At 35.3% G+C, this 27,701-nt stretch overlaps 1 protein-coding gene across 1 annotated transcript in view; it reads right to left on the bottom strand.

Annotated features, from left to right (window-relative positions):
- Positions 1-782: 782 nt before the first annotated feature.
- The window catches only part of LOC118854816 (centrosomal protein of 135 kDa-like), a 93,761-nt gene continuing 66,842 nt past the window's right edge, over positions 783-27,701 (bottom strand). Inside the window, exons 18-24 of the mRNA XM_036765046.1 lie at positions 26,401-26,569; positions 24,987-25,097; positions 20,185-20,370; positions 17,132-17,341; positions 9,206-9,408; positions 5,360-5,464; positions 783-948 (exon numbers count right to left, since the gene is read on the bottom strand). Of these exons, the coding sequence (XP_036620941.1) occupies positions 783-948; positions 5,360-5,464; positions 9,206-9,408; positions 17,132-17,341; positions 20,185-20,370; positions 24,987-25,097; positions 26,401-26,569 (1,150 nt within the window). The remainder of the gene's footprint in view (positions 949-5,359; positions 5,465-9,205; positions 9,409-17,131; positions 17,342-20,184; positions 20,371-24,986; positions 25,098-26,400; positions 26,570-27,701) is intronic.

Consider the following 27,701-nt stretch of genomic DNA (forward strand, 5'->3'; position numbering starts at 1 on the left):
TGAATGTAGTTACATGGGCATCAATTATTTTTTTGTATTTCTGCATAAGGCCTGTTATGAATGGCAATATGGTGTTGTGATTAGATGACCAGATGACTTAGTCTGAAGATTAAGATTCCATTCTCAATTCTACTGTTCCTTCTGTAGATGTCATTTTGGGCACATTATTTCACTTGTTCAAGCATCACTGCATTCAGGCATAAAATGAAATATAAAATGGGCTTAGTTCTGGCTCAGTTATGGCTTAGTGGCATAGTATAAGGTCCACAGCACCTGGAGTCAGGAAGTCCTAAATTCTAATCCTACCTCAGACACTCACTAGCTTTGGGACCCTAAGCAAGTTACTTACTCCTTCTTTCTTCATTTCCTCAACTCTAAAACAGAGCTAACAACGGGCACCTAAAATCTCACAGGGTGGTTGTGAGGAGCAAGTATGCTAATCTATGGAAAGTCATTTGCAAACCTTTAAACACTGTTAACTATTATTATTAATCAAATGAGGATATTATTTGCACAACTCTACCTCACAGAGCTACTGTGAGAATTAAATGAGATAATATAGGAAAGTGTTTTTTTAACTGTAAAATGTAACAGAGTTATGGGTTGTTTTTATTATTATTACTGATACTAATACACGTTGAATGAAAGAAAAATGGCTTTAAAGTTTGTGTTCTAAAAGGAAAAAGCTTCAGTTTTCTTGGAAAATTCATGTACTACTTTCCTAAGCACACGACATAAGTGAACATATACATACACATACATAATACATACCTTTTTGTTACCTATTTCAGGTGTGAGTGATCTGGTGAATGTGAAGGAGACCTACGTGAAGGAGACCTATGTGGAGACCTACATGAAGGAGATCTACGTGAAGGAGATCTACATGGAGAAGAGGTCCACAAAGTAGTAGCAAGACCATGTCGACGCATTTCCTGGATTGCCCGTTCCCTGTTAATAATATAATAATTTTGTTGAATCCAAGAGATTTATATTAAAAATCATCACTTTAATTTCTAATATTTTTCAGAGGTTGCCAAAATTAAAGATTTCAATTAAACAGGCAGATACCACACATATATCAGTCAAATCTGTCATGCAACGTTTAAAACATCAATGATAAATAGAGAAATAATTCTATTATATATATGACAGAAACACAAATCCATGCTGTTCTACCAGTAATAATTCCTAGAAATAATATGTGAAATGAACTGAAAAGTAATATAACCGATGTACTCATTTTGGTAATTTTGACAATTGATATAGGTCACTGCCTAATCAAGGAATTTAGAGTTGGAAAGGACCTTGGTGGTTATCTAGCTCAATCCATACTCAACAAGAATCCAATCTACAACATATCTCATATATGGACACCTAGTATTTGCCTGAAGATGTACAATGACGGGGGGCCCACTGCTGTCCAGGACAGTACATTCTGCATTTGGGTAGTTAAAAAGTTCTTTAAAATAAGCCTAATTTTGCCTATCACTTCCACCTACTGTTTTTAGCTTTCTGGAGCCAAGAGAGAAAAACAAACCTCTTCACCAGGTGAAATATCCCTACAGTGCTTTAAACTGACCCTCATATGGAATAAACTCAGGAACCTTCACCATCCTGGTAGCCCTCCTATGTAAAATCTCCAGTTTATCAATGTCTTTCCTAAAATGTGTTGTCAAGTACTGAAAATAAAACTCTAGATGTGGCCTGATCAGGGCAGAATACACCTGAACTACAGCTCCTATTCCACTAATTGCATTGGATTTTTTTGGCTATCATGTAACATTTGACTTGTACTAAGCATGTTGCCCACTAAAACCTTTAGATCTTCTTCATACAAATTATTTTTTAGCCAAATTTTGACATATTTTCCTTGTGAAAGAGATTTGTTTTTTCAAGACTAGATCTCCTTATGTTGTCTGAGATGGAATTGCAATTTGGTGACCCCCATTTCCAGAGGCTCACCATATTGGTCAGAGGCTTACAGAAGATACCTAATCAGTGTTAATTCCTACAGCAACTCACAACTCTCAAGCTCAAGCGATCCACTAGCCTAAGCCTCCATAGCAGAGACTACAAGTGTGTAGTCCAGAACTTAAAGGGACTTTTTTTTGAACAGAAGTATAAGACAATAAACTTCGGTGCCATATCACACCACTGATCAAGTCAGTTACAATTATTAATATGAAACATAAAACAAATGGACAACATACACTAACATATGTTATATATATGTTCACAGTGTAGCATGGCTTCAATTGCAGTTAATAGTAATATTTTCATGTTCTAGCACCAGTGGTCTTTCGAAGCTACAAGTGGATAGAAGAACTATCTAAAACCACTAATACTTCTGCAAACACAACTTGCATGTTTACATTAATCTAAAAGTCAACAAAGTTAGTCATGGCCAAATGAGTCCAAAAAAATTTCTGTTTCTATTCTTTCTGCCTACATTTTCCTTAGCTACCCTCTACTCTTATCTCAGAACAATAACTAATATAACATTAGTTATTTATACTTAACTATGAATCCTTTTCAGCTCTGATTTTTGCTGGTAAATTGTTTCTAGGAATTATTAGGGGTGTAACAGGAAGGATTTGTTTTTCTCCCAGACAAAAGCCAGGGCCTAGAACTCATTGTCCTTGAGCACAGGTTGGTTATCTCCCCTTCATTTTCTTCCTAAGAATAAGACTAGCTTTCTTCCCTAAGGCTTCCACACACTAGAGATTCTTCCTTCTGCAATCTCCAAATCTGTCTTTAACGAGTAATAATAAAAATGCTGTTATACGCTGAATAGACCATCCAGAGTCTTTGGTTCTGGAGCTATCGCCACTTTGAGTTCTTAAGCATTCAAAACACCTAACGACTAATCTTTCTGTCTAGGGAAACAAGGAACAGTTGGACATGTTGCTAAGTTGTCTGTCAAGAACTATGCCCAAAGGGTTATAAAACTGTGCACACCTTTGACCCACCATACACTAAGATCTGTATCCCAAGAGATCAAAGAAAAAAGGAAAAATACTTGGAAAAATATTTAGAGCAGCTCTTTTGTGGTAGCAAGGAACTGAAAATTGAGAGGTTACCTATCACCTGGGAAATGTCTGAACAAGTTGTGGTATCTGATGTGATGGAGTACTACTGAGCTATAAGAAATAAGGAGGGATACTTTCAGAAAAACCGGGGGAGATTTATATGACGGATGAAAAGTGAAGTGAACAGACCAGGAAACATTGTATACAGTAACGCAATACTGGATGTGATCAACTGTGAATGACTTAGCTGTTTCTCAGCCCCATACCATGCCAGATACAACATTCTGAAGGATTTATGAGGAAAAAATGCTGTCCACTTCCAGAGAAGAAATTGGAGTCTAAAAAACAGATTGAAGCATACTTTTTACTTTATTTTTCTTTTGGGGGGGGGCGGTCTGTGCTTTCTTTTGCATCATGGCTAATATGGAAATCTGTTTTACATGACTTCACATGTATAATCTACATCAAATTACTTGCCTTCTCAAGGATGGGGGAGGGGTGAGAAGGAGAGAGAGAATTGCAACTCAAAATTTTATTTTTTTAAATAGTATTTCTTTTTCTTTGATTACACGTAAAAACAATTTTCAACATTTGCTTTTAAAAATTTTAAGTTTCAAACTTCCTCCCTCTCCTTCCCCCTCCTTAAAAAGGTAAGAATTTTAAATAGGTTATATATGTGCAATCATGTAAAACATATTTTCATATTAGTTATATTGCAGAAGAAGAAACAAACCAATTTAAAAAAATGATGAAAAGATAAAGAAGTGAAAATAGTATGCTTTGACCTGCATTCAGACGCCATCAGTTCTTTCTCTGGATATGGACAGCATTTTCCATCATGAGTTCTTTGGAATTGTACTGAATCATTATATTGCTGATAAGAGCCAAGTTATTCACAATTGATCATCACACAACAGCACAATTGCTGTTACTTTGTGCAACATTCTTCTGGTTCTGCTCACTTCACTTTGTATCAGTTCATGTAAGTCTTTCCAGGTTTTCCTGAAATCATCCTGCTCATCATTTCTTATGGCAAAATAGTATTCCATTACATTCATACGTCACAACTTGTTCAGCCATTCCCCAATGTATGGGCATCCCCTCAATTTCCAATTCTTTGCCACAACAAAAAGAACTGCTATGGACATGTTCGTACTAATGTCCTTTTCCCTTTTTTTTCTGATTTCTTTTGGGGGTACAGCCCTATATTGGTATTGCTGGATCAAAAGGTATGCACAGTTTGAATTGTCCTTTGGGCATAAAGCCAATTTTAATAAGAATGCTAGATACATTTTACATGTAATTAAGAAATAGTTAAGGAAATAAAACTATATTGGGAAAAAAAGTAATAGAAAAATGCTTAACAAAATAAAAATATGTTTTTAAAAAAAGGTCCCTTAAGAGGAAATACACAGACAGAACAGCAAATCTTAGCCCTGTGCCAAAGGAAATCCCACCTAGGAACCTTTTCTTAATGAGTATGAGTGTCAAATTCTGTATATGGATCATATGTACTCCCTATGGATTTGAGATCTCATTGATATGAATATTCATGGACTGTAATCTATGCATGGCTGACTGTCCTATGTGACTCTCATCCCTGTCCTCCAATAAATTCTCCATGGTGAGGGGAGGGGACAGAACATGCTGGAGACTTTCCTCAAATTCTCTTGATAGTGTGATAAATGGTACACACTGATGTCCACAGACTCTTCCTTATTCTTTCTAAGTGACTGGCCTGTCTTTTATTTTTCTTGTCATGTATTTATGGGATAACATGCTTATAGTAAGAATAATAGGCCTCTCTATACTTAGCTATGCTGATCCGTGGAGAAGAAATATATTCCTTCTCCAGGACCATGCTAAAAGCCTTTCCAATATGGTAGATTCTATGTGAGTTTATGCTATATCTGCATAGCCTTTAGGAACCCAGGGCCACTTCTATACCACAATAAAGCATCAGAGTAGGATTTGGTGGAGAATAGACTATGATTATTAAATTATAGATAGTATCTGGAAAAGAAACAAACATAAAAGTTGCAGAAATTTTTAAAAATAGGTCAAACAGTGTAAAAGTAATACTCACTATAGGCATTTCTACAATCTGCTTGTCACTAAGCTGATACAATACAGCAAGTATTATTATATATGTAGAAAAGATTAACCTTGTTTTAAGTTTTATTTGTTTACAATACAAAACTCTATTTATGGCTCAGTATTAGCAGTTATTACTCATATATCCTAATCATTTGTTAATATAGCATTGTCACTTGCCTGCAAACTTAAAAAATTAGAGAGTATACTGATTTATACTACAAATTTCTTCTTACCGTTCAAATTGCTCAGTTGTAAGTTGCCTTTTTAAAAGCTCATTGTCTGACTGCAACTGTGTAATTTTAGTTCGAAGTACATTAGTCTCTCGTATGTGACTGGCTCTAAAAAAAATTGCAATCACATAAAAAAGGTGATAAATATTTTATTTGTATTTTTTCAAGAAATGGACTTTTGAGAAGGGACAGGAAAGGACTATGTACAGATACATGGAGACCTCGCAAGTAACTGTTCAAAGAATATAAGTAGTTTGCAAAAAAAAAAAAAAAATTAAAATTATCAGTAAGCTGTCAGAAAACATGCTGCAAATTACAAAGAAGAAAAATGCAAATCAGAACAAATCTGATGTTTCACTTCACACCCCAATTAGATGTGTAATCAGTCAAAGGAGTTTGGCCTGACTATCCACACAGAAAAGATTACGTGGATAAAAAACGTCTATAGCCCAGTTGGATTGATAGAATATAGCACGTCCATCAATCTGTGACAAAAATAATGATGAATTTGGGCCGAGCTGAACAGGAAGAAGAAAGTAGGCTGGATTGTAAAGCTCCTTTACTGGTGTCAAGTTACTCATAAAAGGAAAGGACCACCTTTTAAATACCAACAATTTACCACTGTTGTTATAAGGCAACAAGACAAGAAAACCAAATATATAAAGATGATAAAAGATGAAAACTGTCAATGTTGAAAGGGCTGTGGAAAGATACATATACTAATATACTAATGGTGGAGTTATGAATTGCCCCAGCTGTTCTGGAAAACAACTTGGAATTGCACAAGAAAAGTCATTAAACTTTTCATACCCTTTAACTTGTCCTCCTGACATTGGTCAAATACATACATAAAGAACCTCAATAGAGAACTAAATATTTGTAGTAGCACTCTGCAGTAGCAAAAAAACTGCAAAGTAAATTAATACACACACATCACAAATCTTTACATGCATAAAATATGTATAACGTACATATACATACATAGGCACAGGTGATATATCTATCCATATCATACAGATAGATTGACACGCAGATGTCATTTTTGCCCATGTCCTTCTAAGCTGAATATATAAGCAGAAAGGTGTAGTAAGTCTTCAGAGGTGGCATACCTCACATACTGTCAGATGAAATTGTTTTCCCTACTTTCTTCTTTTTTAACGAGGGAGGGTTCAATTGTGTGTTATTTGTAAGCAATTATTGAAAAATGATAATAGTACAAAAAGCTAAAATTTTCAACAGTAGAAAAGGGTAGTAAAGTATAAAGAGTTCTAAGATCAAAACTAGATCAGAATTGGGCAACAGCAGATCTACAGATTACCAGGACTATAGCCTAATAATGTTATTAAAAGAGCTTGAAACAATATACAAATTGAATATTCATTGAATCATGGAACTTAGAATTGACTTAAGAGATAATCTGGTTTAACCACAATTTGAGAGATGAGGAAACTGAGGTCCGGAGAAAGGAAGTAACCTGCACCTGGTCCCAAAATGAGTTAGCAGTGGGGTCAGGATTGGAACAAAGGTCTCCTGACTGCCATTCCAGTGTTCATGATAAAAACAGTAACAACCACCAATCTTTATATAGTTTTTTAAAGTCTGTAAGGGGCTTTATATAAATTACCTTATGTAAACCATAAGAGATATGAGATAACTACTACAGATATTATTATCCCCATTTTACAGTTGTGGAAATTGTGGCTTGGAGGTTAATGACTTATCCATGGTAACACAGTAATAAGTGCCAGGGAATAGTTTAAATCCCTAGTGGACTCTTGGTCCAGCACTTTATCCACCACAGCATTTCCACTACGTTACAATAATGACTGAATAAACTGTGGTGCAATGAAGCATGTCCAAGAAGGGAAAAACATAAGAGGAGTTTCAACATGAAAAGAAATAAGAAAAAAGGATCTCAAGAGGTATTGGGTATCTACGTTATACGGTTGAAATGGAAAAATGTTTCACAGAGAAATATACTGAACATTCAAAGAAAAAAAGCCAATTTAAGTTATTTCTAAAGAGGGTAGACCTGGCTATTCCAAGAAGGAAGTAGCTGCTTGGCTTCCAAAGAATGACCAAGTAGACCCATGGCTGCTAAGAGAGAAGAGATCAATCAGCCAGTAAGGAGTAGATGAAAAATGGGTATAGTGGTGATTTCTGACTCTCTGATGAGGCATGAGGGATGTATCAGCTTGATACAGTAGACAGAGTTCTTGTCGTACTAGGGCACGTATACAAGATATAGTAAAGAATCTTCCTCAGATTGTCAAAACAGAAGGTGATTACCACTTCTGAATATTCCTATGGGCTGCAAATGATACTACCAGACAGAATCTCTTCCAAATTTTATGAAGTTTGGGGTAAGAAACTGAAAGCAAAGAATGCAGAGAAAGGAAGAACTAGGAAGCATAAAATTAGTTTAGAAGATGGCATATGAAAACATGAACTGAATTTCTGGACTATGGTTTGAAATAGAGTTCCTGATCAGGGATGAAGTAAACCTAGCCAAGAAAGGAATGCATTTGCCTGATGTCTTGCAAATCTAATCAAAGAGGCTTTGGAAAACGGCTTACCAAATCCACGAAACTATATGTCACTGAAGAGCTACAATGTGGGAAGAATAGATTTGAGCCACTCAGAAGTTTAGTAGAAAAAACTCAAGAATACAATAAGTAATAAAACCCAAGGCTTCAAATAGCTATATGTAAACATAAAATAGTATGGACAACAAAATGAACTAAAGGTCTTGGAGCAAGGTAGTAAATTTGACCTAATGAGTTTCACTGAGACTTGCTGGGATAAGGCCTTTGACTAGAATATGGCTCTTTCATTCAAAATAAACAAGATGGAATATATATACATATACTCATGCACAGAAGCTTAAGAACCAGAGTAGGCAAGCATTATTGTGAGCAACTGGGTGAAGATCAATGAACGCAAAAACAAGCAATTTTTTCATTGGAGTACTTGGAGAAGAAAAAAAAGGAACAGAAGAATTCAATAAATGGATTACAAGCATAGGATAGAGTACTGAAGAGGGCCTCAATTATATCAATATCTGCTATAATTCTCTCTGCATCACCCCCCCCTTCAAAAAAAGTAGAGCTGAAGTTTCCTGAAACTTATTTAACAAAAATTGTCATCCTTCAAAAGGTAGAAGAAGCAATAAGGGAAAATTCAAAAGGGAAGAACTAGTTGCTGAGGTGTAAATGACAAGAACCTTGTTGGGAGGAGGGGAGAGAGGCATTCTTGTCTATTTGCATTAGAAATGAAGAAAGTCTGACATTAAATGCTAGATTCTGGAAAGGTTTATTTATAGTAGCTTAGAGGAAAAATAGGTAGGAATTCATGGATGAAAATCCATGGGGGAAGTCAGCCCAGAAAACAGAGGAAGCTGTTAGGAATAAAATTCTGAGAACACAATGAAAAACAATTCCCAAGTAGAGGAATAACAGGAGTTCTCTAAAGAATCTTCATATTTTCTGAATGTAATTTTCACATTTCACATTCATGTCTTATTCTTAAGATACAATCTTGGGTTGTGTAGATATACATTTAATGTTCAGGGAAGTACGTGTGTTAATGAACAATGGGAGGTGTAGAGAAAGAAGAACAGAAATTCACAAATGCTCAGGAAGAGAACTTTCAGTTCTTAATCTAAAGGCAAACTTAAAAATGTTTCTACAAACTATTTCCCAAAAACATTCCCTGTGATCAGATAAACTGTAGAAAACTTACAAAATATTTCATGTATTAATTATTGCATACATGCATACTAATTTTTTAAAATTATAAATGATCTTCAATTAGCAACTGTCAATATACTGCTTATTTTAGGAAACTTACAGCTTGCTCTCAGAAAGAGTTAACATGTCTTTAAGTCGAAGAATTTCTGAATCTTTCTCATGTGAAGTTATATGAGAGTGAAATTCTTTGTCTCTATTGGTAGCCAATAATGTTTCAAGGTTGTCAACTGTAATTCTTTCACTTGACAATTGTTTTTTTAACAGCTCTGCTTCTGTTTTTGCAGTTTCTACTTCTTCCAAGGCCTATAAAGAAAAAATACATATTTAGCATAATAGTATGTTTACCAATCATAAATTGAGACTTTTAAATTGTGAAATATTTTCAATGTATCTATACGCAGAAAGTTCCTTCAAATGCTGCATTATCTTGGTAAATGGTGGAAGGTATTGATCTATACCCAATTTCTGCCAGATTGCTTTCCAGTTTTCCCAGCAATTTTTTTTAAACCAAATAGTGTATTTTTATCTCAAAAGCTTAAATCTTTACATTTATCAAACACAAAGTTACTATAATCATTTACTCCTGTGTATTGTATGTCTACCCTATTCCACTGATCCACTTTTCTGTTTATTAGCCAGTAAGGGATAGTTTTCAAAGTAACCGGCTTATAATATAGTTTAAGATCTGTCCTGCTAAGTCTCCTTCCTTTACATTTTTTTCCATTAATTGCTTTGATATTCTTGACCTTTTGTTCTTCCAAATGAATTTTTACATTATTTTTTTCTAGTCCAATAAGAGAATTTTTGGTAGTTTAATTGGGAACAAGTAGATTAGTTTAGGTAGAATTGTCATTTTTGTTATATTGGCTCTGCCTACCCATGAACAATTAATATTTCTCCAGTTATTTAAATCTGACTTTATTTGTATAAAAAGTGTTTATAATTATGTTCTTGTGGTGCCTGGGTTTGTTTTGGCAGGTATACCCCCAGGTTTTTTATACACGACAGTTATTTTAAATGGGTTATCTTTTACTATCTCTTCTTGCAGAGCTTTGTTGGTGAAATGCAGAAATGCTGATTATTTATGTGGGCTTATTTTATATCCTGCTACTTCGCTAAAATTATTGCCAACATGAAGAGTACATACTAGGTACTGAATTTAAGACTTTCATTATAGTTTCCTTCATGAAACACCTTTTCTCTCAGAAGGCATCAATCATGAACTGTGGACAAATATCTATAATGAATTTTAATCAGTTGATCTAAATCCTTTGCTTCCTCCACTTGGTGCTGAAACTCCAGACCTGTACTGTGAAGAATCCTAGTCATGATGTAGTTGTGTAAGCTGTTAACAAAATGCATGAGTTTCACTCTCAAGAGAAACATTCGATGAATTTGTTGTTTTACAGGTTCCTTTTGTGGTCCAAACTGAGCAACAGAGACTTGTTCAAATAATGGTCCTTCTTTAATTGGTGGCTTTTCTGCAGTACTAACCAATTCATCAAATCGTAAAATATCTAAACTGTATTTGGCCCACTTTATTTGCAATAGAAGAAACACCTGATTATAAATTTATAACAATGTCCACAGGCCAGGGAATCTTATAACTCCATGTTAGGCCATCCAAGATATGAACTGGGAGTTTCTTCTTAGTTGTGTCAACATTTTCAAAGGATATTGATAAGTGTGAACTGTCTTCTGCATAACATTGTCCAACTGCTTCCTGGAGTTGAGCATTAAGAAAGGAAACATTGTGCCAGGTTTCCTTTTCGCTTATCAAAAACCGATGTGTAAAAGTCATACATTGTGTCTCCGGCTTCAAGTAGGAAAAAAATTTCTCATGGCCTGTAGATATTCAACCAATTTATAATCTTTCTTTAAAGTCTGCATTAGATTTCCACAGCATTTCAGATACTGCTTATCAATATGAGGGTAAAGGCAGGATCTCAGGGTTAGTTCAAAAGTCTGGCATGTCACAGATTCAGATGATCTATCCATACAAATATCACCGCGAGTAAACTTTTCATGAAAGTCGCTCTGCTCCAAATACAACCTTGCAAAGTTAATGGCCAGCAAGGGATCATGAACATCATCCAGCTCCAGGTGTCTTTCTGCTATAGACTGCATCTTAATCAAACTCTCCTTGGTAGCCTGTTCTTCAGTGATGACATCTGTAAAGGAATCTTCCCCATGCCGAAGTTGGGACTGCACAGACTCAAGAAACAGGGTATACAAGCTTTTTCTTTCCGCATCTCTTGAAGCAGTCTGGTGTAGGGAATCTGAGCACTGCAGGTTCTTCAGTAACTGCAGATTTCCCAGCCATTATAATGTGCTTTAAGACAGGTTTGAGGAAGGACACCATGGTGTGCTGCCTGCTTGAGGGAGCCTGGTCACTGCCAGAACTGACACTAGCATTATCGCTCATTTTCTCCTCATTCTCTGCCTTTTCGGACACACTACAGTGTGTGTAGGTTGCATACCAAAAGTCTCTATGATTCCCTGGAACATTTTTGTTTCTCTGAATGATGAATTCTTTTGCAGGATCAAATAGATTACCATGTACTACCCATTCATCCACAGTCTGTAGGTATGGCCTTACAGTCTCAAGTTTTTAGTTGAATCTCTAGGATTGTTCAAGTATATCATCATTTTTTCTGCATAGAGAGAGAGTCTTATTGACTCACAGTCCATTCTGATTCCTTTGATTTCTTTTTCTTTTATTGCTATTGCTAGCATTTCTAATACAATATTGAATAGTATTGGTGATAATGCTTGTTTTATTCCTCTACTTTTTGGGAAGCCTTCTAGCTTAGCCACTTTAAAAATAATGCTTACTGGTGGTTTTAGGTAGATGCTTATCATTTAAAGGAAAAATCCATTTATACCTATGTTTTGAAGCATTTTTAATAGGAATAAGTATTGTAATTTTTTACTCAAATTTATAAGTTAATGGGGCTACTGATATACTGACAACAATTAACTTAGATGTTGAGTTATGAATTGTTGCAGTGATTTGCTAGAACATTGACAATGTGGTGTTTACATTTAGGATTTCCAACCAAATTTCACGTTTGGATTCTAAGCACATTTGATTCTAGGAAAAACGAGTTAGTGACTACCTTAGAATTAATATGTCTCTAAAGCGTTGGAGGTAGTTGGAGCTTATTGGTCTTCTTCCATCATCTCGGTGTTAACACCTATACAACACGATTAAACACCATTTATTCTACCCAAATTCTGCCCCTTTCCAACCCTTCCCCACCCCCAGGACCTAGTTCCTATTTTTTTCCATAAAGCCTTCTCTAACATCTTCAATGCTTTTTCTTCTTTTTCTCCTCAGTATTCCCAATAGCACGCATGATTTGTAGTCCACGATTTATTAATTATATGTTTTACGCTCTTCATTTCTGTAAATTGTGAAACAATCCTGTTATTGACTGTGGAAGACTTGTAGATGCAATAACAGACCCACCTTCCAATATATGCTATAAACCACTTAAGAGCAGGGGCAATAGTACATAGTACAGTGCTGAATGAGCACTTATTAGGTACTTAATATTTTACTCTATTGTTTGGTGGCTTGATTTGCTGCTGGCTAAATTCAAAGCCAAAAGACCAGAAGAAACAGGTTCCAGAAACAAAATGGAATGTAAGGCTGAGCATTGACCTTAGCCAAAAGTCAGCAGTGGTGTTGGCCTTGTCTTCTCTAAGTGGGAGAGAACATTTTACAGAAGTTTTCCCTAATATAAGAGTTTGATTAGAGTGACACAAATACTATTTTCTAGATCACTATTTCTAGCTATGCATTGATTAATATTCTTAAAATCCTGTTTTTGTTTTGTTTTTTAAACAAGAAAACATTGTTAAAGATTAAGTTAAGAGAAAAGTGAAATTAAAATAAAATGACTCAGAAAATTTATATGTTGTTTCTTACCCTTTCATACCTTACACTATTTCCTAAGATAAGGTTAAAATGGATAGATACTACAACCTAGATATGAAGGGAGATATCATAAGCAAACTAGAAAAACATGGACCACATTACCTATCAGACTTATGGACAGGAGAAGAATTTATAAATAAACAAAAGATAGAAAGTATCACTAGATATAAAATAGATAATTTTGATTACATTAAATTAAAAAGGTTTATGTACAAATAAAACTAATGTAGCCACAATTAGAAGGAAAGCAGAAAATTGGGGGGGAGGATTTATAGACAATTTCTCAGATAAAGGTCTCTTTCTCAAATACATAGAGAACTTTGTCAAATTTATATGAATATGAGTCATTCCCCAATTGATAAATGGTCAAAGGATATGAACAGGCAGTTCCTCAATGAAGAAATCAAAACTACATATAGTCATGTGAAAATTGCTCTAAATCATTATTGATTAGAGAAGTGCAAATTAAAACAACTTTGAGATAACATCACACCTATCAGATTGGCTAAAATGATAGAAGAGTAAATGACAAAATGTTAGAAGGGTTATGGAAAAACTGGGACACTAATACACAGTTGGTAGAATTGTGAACTGATCCAACCATTATGGAGAGCAATCTGGAATTATGCCCAAAGAATTATAAAACTGTGTCTACCCTTTGACCCAGCAATACCAATATTAGGTCTGTTGCCCAAGGTGATCAGAGAAAAAGGAAAAGAACCTATACGTTCTAAAATATTTGTAGCTGCTCTCTTTATGGTGGAAGAACTAGAAATTGAGGGGATGCCCATCAATGGGGAAATGGCTAAACAAATTGTGGTACACGACTGTGATGGAAATACTACCGCACTGTAAAAAATGATGAGCTGGTTGATTTTAGAAAAACAGAAAGACTTGCATGAAATAACAAAAAGTGAAGTGAGCAGTTATATACTGTATAAGCAATATTGTTCAAGAATAATTTTGAACAACCAAGTCCTTCTGAGTGCTATAAATACTGAAATTAACTACAAAGGACCTGTGAAGAAAGATGCTATCTATCCACCTCCAGAGAAAGAAATGATAATCAGAAGCATGCATATTATGGTTTTATATGTATTTATAAATCTGTGTCAAATGGTGGCTTTCTCTAATGTGGGGTGGGGAGGGAAGGGAGTAGTCTGAAACTTAAAATGTAACAAAAAATTTTTAATTTAATTTAAAAAACATCAATATGAGGACTTCATCCATTAATGCAGATAGCATCCTTTTCATTTATAGAGATTCTTGCCTAAGGCTCTTATTGGTAAAGACATATTCCTTAAAATTTCTCCTAACTGGGGTAAGTGAGAAGAATATACAAACATGGAGGAAAAGGGTAGGGAGGGCAGGCATCAGATGAGGCTTCCTTTTATCTGAAATGGACAAAGAATGAACACATAAACGTGCACACTCAAACACAAACAGTTTGGTGTAGAAATACATAAAACTAGACATGGAAAATAAGCAGAAGAAAGGGGATGGTTGAGAGCTTAATTCTGAGGGAATAGCCTCAAGTAAAACAAACTTCCTGATCCTGAAGGTGGTATTAAAGGAGAATAAAACAAAATGAAGAACTAAAATCTAAAGTGGTGTCCATCAAGTGAGGAATCGATGGACAAATTGTGGTATATAAATGTAATGAAATATTGTTATACCATAGGAACAGACTAAAGAGACAATATCAGAGAATCCTGGGAAGTATGAATTCATGGGAAGTGAAGTAAGCAAAACAAGGAGAAGAATTTATACCAGGATAGCAACACTAAAGAAAAACAACTTTGAAAGACTGAAGAACTTTGATCAAAGCAACAAGCAGAACTTTTGATGAAGGATGTTACCCACATCCTGACTGTGAAGGATTCAAGATGCACAAAGAGGCATAAATTTCTGGATGTGCAAACTGTGTGGATAAGTTTGGCTTAATTATGCTTATTTGTCATGAAATCATCTTACTTGCTTTTTCTCAGTTTTTAATGGGAGGGAAGGATTACCAATAGCGATTCCAAAAAAAGAGGCCCATTGAAACATTTTAAAAAAAAATTTTTTTTGGAGGGGGGGATGGCAGGGCATTGTAGTTAAGTGACTTGCTCAAGGTGACACAGCCAGTAAATGTGTCAAGTATCTGAGACCGGAGTTGAACTCAGGTTCTCCTGACTCCAGGGCCGAGCTCTACTCACTGCGCCACTTAGCTGCCCTGAAACATTTTTTTTTTTTTAAATGCACAGAGGGGTACAGAAGGAAGCTTAGAAGGAAGCAAAGACAAGCATGAGAAGTTTGAAATCAACTCTTGGAATTATTATGTGCTTTTTTTTCCTAAAGAAGCAATATGACAACCATCTTTTTTTGTGTTCTCCTGTATAATATGGAAATCTCTCCTCCCCTCTTCTTTTCTGGTATTTAAATTCAAGATTAAAAAAAAATCTTTTAAAGACATAAGGAAGTGGCACTTAAATGAAAGCTGTACTCAAAGGGTAAAGCAAAGAGTTGGCAAAATTGGTTTTACTGTTCCTCCAAAGATATTACTATCTTTTGACGGGATATTTGATCATAAAAGTTCACTACAAAACAAAAGAAATATTCTATTAAAGCACATGAATTAGGTGAATATGGTAATAACACATATACTTATTTTAGTCAACATACTAGAAAAAATTAAAATTCAGGATTTTGTGGTGATTTAATCATCCATGTTATTCATAATCAATACTAGTGTTTAACCTTCTATAGCCCAGAGTCCTAGTTCCAAGGTCCTCCATGTTAGTGTATGATTAGCCAGTTAAAGACATTCCTCAGTTTCCCCAACTCTAAAATGAGGGAGTTGTAGTTACATATTTCTAAGGTACCTTCCAGGTCTAAAACTCTTTCACATGATGAATCTTTATGGCTATAGAACTCATCTCATTTCTTGAGTACTTTTACTTGGAAGAGATATACATCTGAGCATTAAATGCGAAGATAATAATAATAATGAAATTTTGGAATGTTGCTGTCAGCCTACAAAAACAGAATCTGTGAACCAAAGGTGATGACCTACTTTCCTAATATATGAAAACAGAGACATTGCCACATGAAGCCCTATTAAAAATATATCCCATGGCATGCAATAGGTCTTAAATTAAAACTTCAACTCAGCAGAATCCTTAAGAAAACTTCTAATTTCATTTTCTGGTTAAGTGAGGGTAACGAAAGATCTTAAAGAATTTTCTAGCAGCAACCACTTTCCCTCTCCTATTCAGGTATTACTTTTTAAGAGAAAAAATAAGGATGTTATTCTCTTACTCTATAAGTGTGTGTGTCTAAGTGACTATTCTGCTCCACAAATGCAGCCCTCAAAACTTAATTCAATGAACATTCATTAATCAGTGACCACACATAAGACAGAGGGCATCCTGGTGTGGTATATAGAAACTTGGAGTCAGGATAACCTTGGTTCAAGGCCACTGTCTGAGTGATCTAGACAAGGCAGGGCTGTTGCTGCTAAAAGATGCTGCTAAAAGACTAAAAGATGCTGAAGAACTGACAATCTGCATTGATAGAGAGAGTTTCCTTACCAGAACATCGCTACAGCAATGAATAAGTTTGGACCAAAAGAAAGACATGCAAAGTAGTGGGCTTGTCACTGTGGAAATAAAGACAAAAATGAAATAGTCTTTTCCGTTAAGAAGCTCACATTCTACTAGGAAGAAAACAAAAAGGTAGAAAGACAAGAAAACATGAAGTTGTATCTCAAGGAGGAGAGTGTACCAATACCTGGAGCTGAAGAAACTCAGGAAAGGCTCTGAGGAGGAGGGGTACACACACCTGGCTCTGACAGCAGCAAGAGATCCGAGGGGCAGCAGTAAAGGAGGTGTGCAGCTAGATATGGGGAATCACCTGCTGCAGAGCCTCAAAGAGGCACCTCAGATTATCACATTTTTTAAAGAGTTTTGATCATTTTTAATTTGCAACCAAATATTAGTGGAAAAACAAGTATAAGTAATGGTCTTTAAAGTAAAAAGACTAAGTTAGAGAAAACTGAAATTAAAATAAAATGACTCAGAAAATTTATATTTTGTTTCTTACCCTCTCATACTCCATGTTTTTGGACGCCAATTGCCGGGCAATGAATTCTTTGCCTGAGTCAAGTTTAATGCAAAGTTCTCTCAGAGATGACAGGTCATTTAAAATTGATGCTTTTTCATCATGTTCACATCTGAGCTTTTCCTCCAATCTAGACAAGGCTTTTGACATTGAGGATATTTGAGTTTCATAAGCATGGTGAGCATTTATGTGCTGTGAAATAGAATTAACAGACATGAAAACTTACAAAATCAATAGTTGCTTCACATAAAATATACATTCCTAAAAGCTGCACATGTCAATTAACCATCAAGAGAATCACTTAAATTCTGTTGAAAAGTTTTTTAATGTCCTTTTGTGAATCCTTTAACCAAACAAAGGTGAATTAAGAATGAAACTATGGTGAAAACTTCAAAGAGTAAAAGTCTGTTTCATGGAAGAAGGCAGTATATTATATTAGAATGTAAATTTGACTTGGAGACAGAAGATCTGGGCTTATTCCCAGTTCCAATATTTACTGTCTCCCAAACTAAGGTTAAGTCATTTAACCGGTCTTATGATAAGTTTCCTCTGGTGAATTGTCTAAGAATTAAGTGAATTATTTAAGAGAGACAATAATACTGACATTACCTACCTTAGTGAATTATCACTACTACTGTTAATAATAGGCATTTATTTTATAAATCTCCCATCATTGTGACTAATGGATGGAAATGTGGTAAGCAAGAAAGATGTTCTAAATTTCAATACCACAACAATTCAATTAAACACTTATGAAATACTTACTGTGTGCAACCAGATTGCACCAGGCTCTTTTAGCATCTCCCTTTTTTTGCCTTCTGGGTACTTACAACTCCCCAGGGAGCTTTCCAATGCCTTGGTGCTTTAGGTAGGTCATTTTAGGAACGTGAAAAGGTTTTGATAGGCTGCCTAAAACTAGAAATAATTCTTGATTGCCTGGTGAAAGCTTCTCTTTTTGGCTTCAGGTATTCTGCTGGTCTCAAAAGCTTGATTCTGAGCACAGAGTTGGGGGTGCTGGTTATTATATGTGACTTAATGAAACAAACCAGGTGTACTTTGCAATATTTATTACACAAAGGGCTTTCTGCTGCTTTTAATTTTTATTTTCAAATTAGAAAAAAAAGCCAAAAAGAGAGTATTAGAATAAAAATTAGAACATTTGAGTTTATCCAAGCAAATTGATCAATTATTCTAATACTCTACCTTAACAATTTAATATCTGCGATTTTAATTATAAGTAAATGTTTGAGTTTTTCATAAAAAATGTCCTGAATAATAAGAACTCATGCCACAGAAATGCTGTTTATATTTTTTAAAATACCAGAATTTATGGGAATAACCATGAGAAAAATCAAAGTATGAAAAGAACTGCTCTAAATAAATATCATTTCATTTCTTCATTAGAAGAATTCAATTTCTTCAAAATTTAGAGATAATCAGTGATGTTTACTTCTGAAAACTCACAAAAATCTATTTAGACTACAAAAATAATTTCTACACTAACTCACCATAGTATTTCTTTATCTTTCATCAGTATCTAAATTTCAGGACCTGTGGCCCTTTCCAACTTTGAGATTCTGAGAATCTAGGGCTGTTTTTCATTAGGCCTGGCCTATATTAGAAAAACTTTGCTAAAGCACAAAATCCTAAAAACACATACATGCTAATTGTATATAATATATATAATTGTATATATACATACTGCATATATACTACTGAATACACACAAATATATACATATGTACATAGTACTATATATAGCACATATATACAATATGATAATATACATTTATATATGTGTACCTTTGCTACTTATTAAACAAAAGTAATTCACACAATTAAAATTATGAAAATCTAAAAGAAAATTCATTTGTTTAAATGGTTGCTGATATTATACATCTGGATAAGGACTACCATAAAGATGTAGCACTTACTGATAAAAGAATGCCAAATGTAGCCAACATATGTAAATAAGGAATGTCCTGGCTTATATTATCAACAAAGTCTCAGAGCTTTTCTAAGGTTAATAGTTCTTACAAAAGCCAATGATCCAGGCTTTTCCCTATTCCTGGTGTTGCAGATAAACCATATTTACACCTATTCTGTGTTTCAGTTTCTTTGGATATAAAAAGTGGGGTTGGACAAGATGATCTTTAAAATCCTTTTGTACTAGACAGAAAATGAGTTTACAGTATTCAATCCTTATCACATCTCTAGTTGCTACTATACTTTTAACTAGAGGCATCTATGGCTCACAGTGGATAGAGTACCAGGTATGGAATCAGAAAGACCTGAGTGCAAATGTGGCTTCAATCATTACAAGCTATGGGACCTTGACAAGTCACTGCTGTTTGCCTTAGTATCCTCAACTGTCAAAAGCACCTACGCCTTGTGGGATTGCTGAGAATCAAATAAAATAATATTTGCAAAGCACTTAACATAGTACCTAGCGCATAGTAGGCACTATATATAAATGCTAGCTAGCATCATCATCATCATCATCATCATCAATATTCAAATACGCAGTTTGATGAATGGAAGAATCCAGGATCCCTCTTACCCCTGGATTGGGAGAGAACTTAACACTGAGTCCACTCAGAATGGGTGGTATTGCCTTCATAAGGATATTCAATGTACAAAGCATGAACTATGTCAATAGTTAGAGGTTGAAGAGTAACATTTGAAAATTTGAAAGACATTGGAAATGACAAATTATGACCTCCAGAAAAACTGTAAGAACTTATTTAGCTCTATAACAGCCCAGCAAAAGGTAGGCCAAATAAAAACTGGTAATTAAATTAATAAGAGGGAAAAATCTATATATAAAAAGTGAAATTATTTCCTGGTAAATATAAGAAACAAAGGATTTTAAGTGAAAATGCCTCAAAAGAATTTGATTTTTTTAAAATCAATACCTGTAACTAAGTCATTTAATAAAATCAATTCACTTAAACACAGTAGTAGGTGCTGCATTCAAAAATTAATTTTTAAACCATGACATAACACTGAATGATTGATCTGTGTTAGTTTATTACCTCTTGAATTTCTTTTTCTAAAAGGTCTACTCTCTCTCGAAGATGTCTCCTATCTGTATCAACTGAGAGAAGCTCAAGCCGTATTGAGCTACTTTCTCCTTCAGCATGATGGGCCTTTATCTGTAAGTCTTCAGCTCGACTATGCAGCATTTGGAATTTATCTAATAAATCTTGATTTTCTTGCTCCTGGTTGAAATACAACAATATATTAATGAGCAATTATCACTTTTGGCAGTATTCAACATAAAAAAAAGACAGCTATAATGTATCTATACCACCTATTACACACTGAAAAAGCAATGATATAGCTGCCCCCTCCAACCACCTCTCCCACCTAGTCTTTCCAACAATGAGATCACAACTGCTCCATGCCTAGACCTCCATTTCCTCATCTGGAAAAGGAAGAGGTTGAACCTATGACCTAGACATGTATAAGCCTATCATCCTATGATCTTCAAATTACGTTGACTTGTGTTGAAGGTCTCCACTATGTCCTCCACATAGGGCGCATCCACATGATATAGATTATCCTTTATGTCAGGGGCTCTTAACCTTTTTGGTGTCATGGACCATTTGGGTAGTTTGGTGAAGTCTATGTGTGGATCCTTCTTAGAACAATGTTTTTAAATGTACAAAACAAAATATGTTAGATTAAAAATGAAACCAATTATGTTGAAATATAGTCATCAATATATACATACACACACACACACACACACACACACACACACACGCACACACACACACACACACCCCCAATATTTTAAGTTCACAGACCTCTGGTTCAAAACCAATCCTGACTTAGATCTTTTGGCTATCAAGAGAGTAGGCGGGCCAATCAATGTTTGTTACATACTCTCACTATATGACTGATTACCTCCTTTTCTAGTTTTAAATCTCTTTTATGATATCTTTTTAGGGGCTCTGTGCAATTTTTCATTGGCAATAAGTAACAGCCTACTCAAATCCATCATACACCTCTCCTTTGCCCTGTAGGTGACCTGCAACTTTTAAGACAGAGTAGTATATTTCATTCCTTGAAGATCTGCTGCATTGTTGAAAAAATATTGATGTTAAAAATGATTAGACCTCTGACTCAGGGACAAACTTGGGAGTCATTAAAAGTACTACACCAAAAACAAAGCATATCAATAAAAATGTATTTTAAAATAAAAGCACTCTACAAGCTAGCAAACATAAATATCAGTAAACAGATAGCTTTCAAATTGGGGGCTACTTTACTCCACCATGGACTGAGAGAGGGAGAGAAGAGAAAGTAAGAAGGCAAAGATAGCGGAACTTCAAGGAGACTATCTGGAGGGGGATAAAAAAATTTTTTTTGCTTGCTAATTCATTTGGTTCTGATTTGGCATTTTAAACAAGGTTTTACCTCTTACTCTGAATGTTGATTTTTTTCTAATGGTTATTACTTTTAAAAAATTTAAATGGTAATATAAATATACTATACCAGGGTAAGAGGACATCCCAGACTCATACTGGAGCCCCATGACAGAGGCAGGTGTGAACTGACAACTTTTTTTCCCACTACTCAGTTTTGATAAGAGACTTAGAGCTGACTGAGAAAGAGACCTGTGCAAGGGGGTGCCATACCGAGGTAGGAAGGCCCAGAGCATCACAGAAAAGAGAAGTTCAAAAGCCAGTGACAACATCAGTGGCAGTGTGGTTTAGACCCTAGGCACAGAGTAGTATCTCATTCCTAATACCTGGTGCAGTCTACAGAGAAATAACCAAAGCAGGAATCCCAGACCAACAGAGCTTTCCAGCTGGTGGATAAGGATGGAGTCCAGCAGAAATCTACTCTTACATAAACCCAAACCCAGAGCTTAGACCATGGAAGCAACAATCAGACTTTGCCCTAAATCAGACTGCTTTGGGAGCAACAAAATCTTGCAGGTCCCTAGTCTGTGGCAGATTCTGGGATAACTCAACACTATATCCCAGGACCTTCCTTCCATCTAGAAGTGTGGGAGAGTCCAGCCTGAACATCAAGTTCAAACTCAGGAAGTAGGCTGGAGGAATGCACAAACAAAAAAAGAACCCCAGCAAAAATGAGCTACTGGCAGAGAAACTCAAAACACAAATGTAGAAGAAGAGAACGACTCTAGTCCATCTATAAGTAGAGCTTGTACACACTCAAATGGAATTCCTAGAAGAGTTAAAGTATTAAAAAATGTTTTTATAAATAGAATAAAACAACTCGAGAAAATATCGGAAAAGAAATGAGAGCTATGGAAAAAAGAATTGGAAAGGGAATTGACAGCTTGGCACAAGAGGTACAAAAACCTACCCAAGCAGCAAACTCCCTGAAAATTAAGATGCACCAAATAGAAGCCTATGACTCCAAGGGGCAACTAGAAATATTAAAACAAAGCCATAAGGCTGAAAAAAATAGAAGATAATGTAAGGTATCTCATATCAAAAACAACTAACCTGGTAAACAGATTAGGAGAAAAAATTTAAGAATCATTGTATTATTTGAACACCATGACAAAAAAAGGAGGCTAAACATCCTATTTTAAGATATCTTAAAAGAAAACTCTTCTTTTAGAAGCAGAGAACAAAGTGAAAACAGAATTCACTGTTTACTTCCTGAAAGAAACCCTGAAATGAAAACTCCCAAGAACAATACAGCCAAATTCCAGAGCTTCCAGGTCAAAGGAAAAAATACTGCAAGCAGCCAGAAAGAAAGAGTTCAAGTACAGAGGAGTCACAGTCATGATCTCATATGATTTAGTAGCCACCACTATAAAGAAGTAGAGAACTTGGAATATGATATTCCAGAAGGCAAAGGAAATGGGCTAAGCCAAGAATAACTTACCCAGCAAAACTGAGTATAATGCTCAAGGATAAAAATGGACCTTTAAAGAAACAGAGGACTTGGCTCCAAGCATTCATGATAAAAAGACCAGAACTTTGGAGAAACTATGAAGTTCAAATACAGGGGTAAAGAACAACATAAAAAATTAAACATGAATGAACAATGATAAAGGACTAAACAAGGATAAACTGCCTACATTCAAAAACGGGGAGATGAAACACGTATTCCCTCCAAACCCTATCGTCAGGGGTCACTGAGAGAATCCAATCAGACAAAGCCTTGGAGTAGTTCTATAATTTCTTGATGATTTTAAGAGAAGAGGGGTAGAGGAATACACTGGGAGGGAAGGAAAGGAAGGCTAGGGAAAATTATTTCCCCTAATCAGGATGCACAGGTAGATATCGATGTAAATAAGGAGGAAGGGGTCGGGAAAGTGGCTAACACTTCAACCTCACTCTCATTTGAACTGGTCAAAGAAAGGAAGTACACACACACACACACACACAGAGTTTTGGGCTCAGAAAAACATTTCACTCAATAGGGAGATAGGAGGGAAAGAGCAAGGGGATAATTAAGGGAGGGATTATTCCTAAAGCAAAACAATCTATAATTAAGGATGTACAAATATATTGATCTCTTTGAGCTGGCAAAGAATCTAAGGAGGTGCCCATAAATTGGGGAATAGATAAACAAATTATGGTATATAAATGTGATGGAATACTACTGCGCTGAACTCTTATCAGTGTAATGCCCAACGAGGAATCCAGAGGACTAACGATGACACCTGCTACCCACATCCTGAGAGACAGGTAAAGGACTCAGAATGTAGAATTAGACAAATGTTTTTGGATATGGCCAATATGGACATTTGTTTTGATTGACTATACATGTTTGTAAGGGGTTTTGCTCTCCTTGTATTCTCAACTGGGGGGTGGAAGGGTAAGGAGAATTTGGAATGATTAAAACAAATAAAATATTAAAAACAAAAACAGTAGCTTCTAGTCCAGATGGGTGCCTTGATGTAGGCAGGCTGCCCCACTCTCTCACCATCTACTCTAGCAAAAATTTAAAAGCTGAATAATGATCAAGAAATCAAATGGGAAACTACATTAAATGACTTTTTTCTACCCTAGAACTGTAAAAAAAAGTTAACCTGCAGGAAAGGGGGCCCCCAGGCCAGTGTCAGCACAGCCAAACATTTCCCTGCTCTACCAGAGAAGAGCTAGAGATACATGGAGCCTGCAGGCTAGCTAAACAGAGCAGTCCCTCCAGAAATCCTCAGGGTTATAAACCACTGAGGAAGAACGTATGGAAGCCAACCTCAGAGCAAAGCTTTGAGGCCCCTTGTCACTGTCCTGAGACCCCAAAGAACCTCAATGACGGGGGGAATCCCAGCAGGAATTGCTCAGAAAGAACTCAGGTGGCCACAGGTAAAACTCAAACACCCATACAAAAGCCGTGTGTGTGTGTGGGGGGGGGGGGGGGGGGGAGGGGTTGTTCATAGCACAAAGCTCAAATTCAGGAAATAAAGCTGGAGAGAGAAGTAAAATAAAGAAAATACCAACCAGTAAAAAAAATTATTGCAAATCTAGAGATCCCTAAAAAGGACACAGTAACTCCATAATAATTGTAAGCTGAGATACAAAGGAAAAAAATAGACTGTTTTGAACTCCATGGAATATACTGTATGCTTTTTTAAAAAGTGGTTTGAAATGGAAATATACAGATTCATATAAGAAAAAGAAAATCAATCAATAATTTGATAATTTATACAAATTTATAAGAAATAGAATTTATAATAAAAATAAAATAACAAATTTATAATAATTTGATTGATAATTTATACAAAGTACTATATGCGATCCTTGGGAAGGTAAAAAAAATAGAGTACAGCAAATACCAATAGGAATGTTAAAATCTAATATGGCAGACAGGAGAAGCAAATAAAAACAAATATCTTCACCTTAGCTGCCATGAGGCTTTCACATCTGGAAACTTCTGTTATATAATTATGAACTCTGTTCTTCATTTCTTCTTTTTCATGAACTGCTTGTTCCAATTCCAATGAAATAGCCTTTCAAATTGAAAGCATTAAAGTAATAAAAGGATAAGAACAGTGAAAAGTTTTGTATTTCTATAAGCTTTTCTCATTTGAACAGGAAGGAGTGGGCTAATTTCATACGTATCACCTGATTAATTCTTGGTTTAGAAAAACCTGTTGTTGAACATCTAAAGTGTACTTACAATACTATGCTGGACACTTTGATGAATGTTAATTAAATTAATCAAATAAAAGGTAAAATTATAAAAAATCTATAGTCTATGCCATTTGATGAACCCTTCAAGTTCAGCACTAACTATAGTTTAGTGAAAGGAAAATAGTACACTGATTTAGAGGACCTGGGCTTATGTCCTCATCTGGATATTTACTAACTGTGAAACTGTGGGTGAGAAACAACTGATGGCGCAATAGATAAGAAGTCTGGTCTGAAGTTAGGAAGACCTCAGTTCAAACTGGCCTCAGACGCTGGGCACAAGACCATGGGCAAGTCACTTTTCTCAACTCCAAAATGAGGATAATAAGAACACCTACCTCCTAGAGTTGTTGGTAGGATCAAAGGAGAAAATATTTATAAAAAGTGCTTATTCCAGTGCCTGGCACATACTAAGAACCATAGTTCCCTCCCAGGGCGCTTAAAAAAATCTTTCTTTGCTCAGTTTTCACATCTGAAATACAGAACACTGCTTTACTATCTACTTCAAACAATTGGAATGAGGGAAGTACTTTTCAAGTCATACAGTGCTACATGGATATGAGCAATTATGAACATTATTAATATTATTTATTCAGTGTACAATTCTTTATCAAATGGTATATTTGCCAGACTAACCCAATTAAATTTCCATTCCTCACTACTTCAGTTTTACAGAATAAGTAACTATTAATTAACCAAATAATTGAAATTTTGCATTTAACATGTATAAAAGAATTGTTGTATATATAAGTTAGGAATAAAGTCTGGTTTTTCTAGATAAGAAAACTTACCATGGGGAATGTAGTTCTTATGTATCTGGCTATTTCTAATGCAGGGAACATCATGCTCTCTACATTAGGGTTCCCTGGCACACAGCCCAACGGAGCTGGACAACTACTGATGCAGCATAACAAGGAGCTCTTTGAACCACAATAGTATACTAGAGCAATAAATCTAAAACACAGTTTCTATTGTGTTAAAAAGCAGCATTATAGAAAAATGAAAATTATTATTAAATGTAAGGATGTAAAAAAAGTTCATCCTACATTTTAAAATCTCAGGTAAAACTATTAAATTTTACAATAAGCTAAAACCTAAATTTATTGTGAAGCACTATCATACCTGGTTTTCTCTTGTCATTGTTGCCAAATCATCTTGTAATCTTCTATTTTCCTTAAGAGCTATTTCCTTTGCTCTTCCTACTTCGGCAAGTTCTTTTCGGGTTTCATCAAGCTGGCGCTGGAGACTGACTAGCTCACGTTCTCGATTATTTAGTAAGTCCTGCAGTCGTCTAGCAAGTGAGCAATTTGCAAAAATCTTAAATACAATTTCTTTATTTTGCAACAATAATTATGTTATGATTCATATTGATGAGTACCTATAGAGTGTGTATATAGTTACATCAATGTCTGGTGTATGTACAAAACACCACCCTGAATCTCTTTAATATTCCGTCATTCTAACCCTGTTAATCTCCAACCTAGGGTAATCCTGACCATCTGCTGTCTTTACTCCTGTTGAATCCAGGCTATACTGAATGATGCTGGAGAAGTGGTAACCTATGTGAATTCTATCTACTAGAAATAAATACCATCTAACCTCAGCTTGGCCATCAAAAATGTACAGCAGTAATTTTATTAGTCATTTCCTACTGTATTCTTTACATAAGACATTTCAAAACCTTCCAGCTTCTATCAGGCCACCAAACTCAAGTTCCATCATATTCGTTTGCAGGAGACAACCTCAGAAATTATTTTGAATGAGGCTATTAGGGATAAGCAAGAAGGAATAATTGAGGGTGATACCAAATCTGCAAACTTGGGCAAATGGAAAGATAATGTCTTCAAGAGAAACAAGGAAGTTTAGAGAAGGAATAAGGAGGAAAATAATGGCTTCCATCTTGTATATGTTGAGTTTGAGATGGCTAACTGACATTAGGTGGATTTGTCCAGAAGGTGATATGAGAAATAGACAGATGGGACAGATATGGTGCTATGGGAAACAGACAGATGGAAGAGCACTGAACCAAAGTGCTGAATTTATTTTTTATAATTTTTTCTAAAAAGGCCCAAAGCATATATGATGGAGAAATGCAGTGTCATGTGCAATTCTCTTTCTCATTTCTCCTTTTTTATGTGAAAAGCTCAAGTTTTGGGTGTTTGTCAAATTCAGAATAACAAAATATAAAACATGAAAAAAAAAGAACCACATAAAGAATGCTCCAAATCACTAATAATAATAGAAATATAAATCAAAACTAGCTTGAGGTTTCATCTCACACCCAGCAAATTAGCAAAAGAAAACAAAAAATGGCAATAATCAATGCTGAAGGGGTTGTAGAAGGTTAGACACTCTAATACATCATTGGTGGAGCTATGAAATGGTACAACCATTTTGGAAAGCAATTTGGAATTATGCAAATA

Source organism: Trichosurus vulpecula, chromosome 6 (genome assembly GCF_011100635.1).
Source record: "Trichosurus vulpecula isolate mTriVul1 chromosome 6, mTriVul1.pri, whole genome shotgun sequence".
Lineage (NCBI taxonomy): Eukaryota > Metazoa > Chordata > Mammalia > Diprotodontia > Phalangeridae > Trichosurus > Trichosurus vulpecula.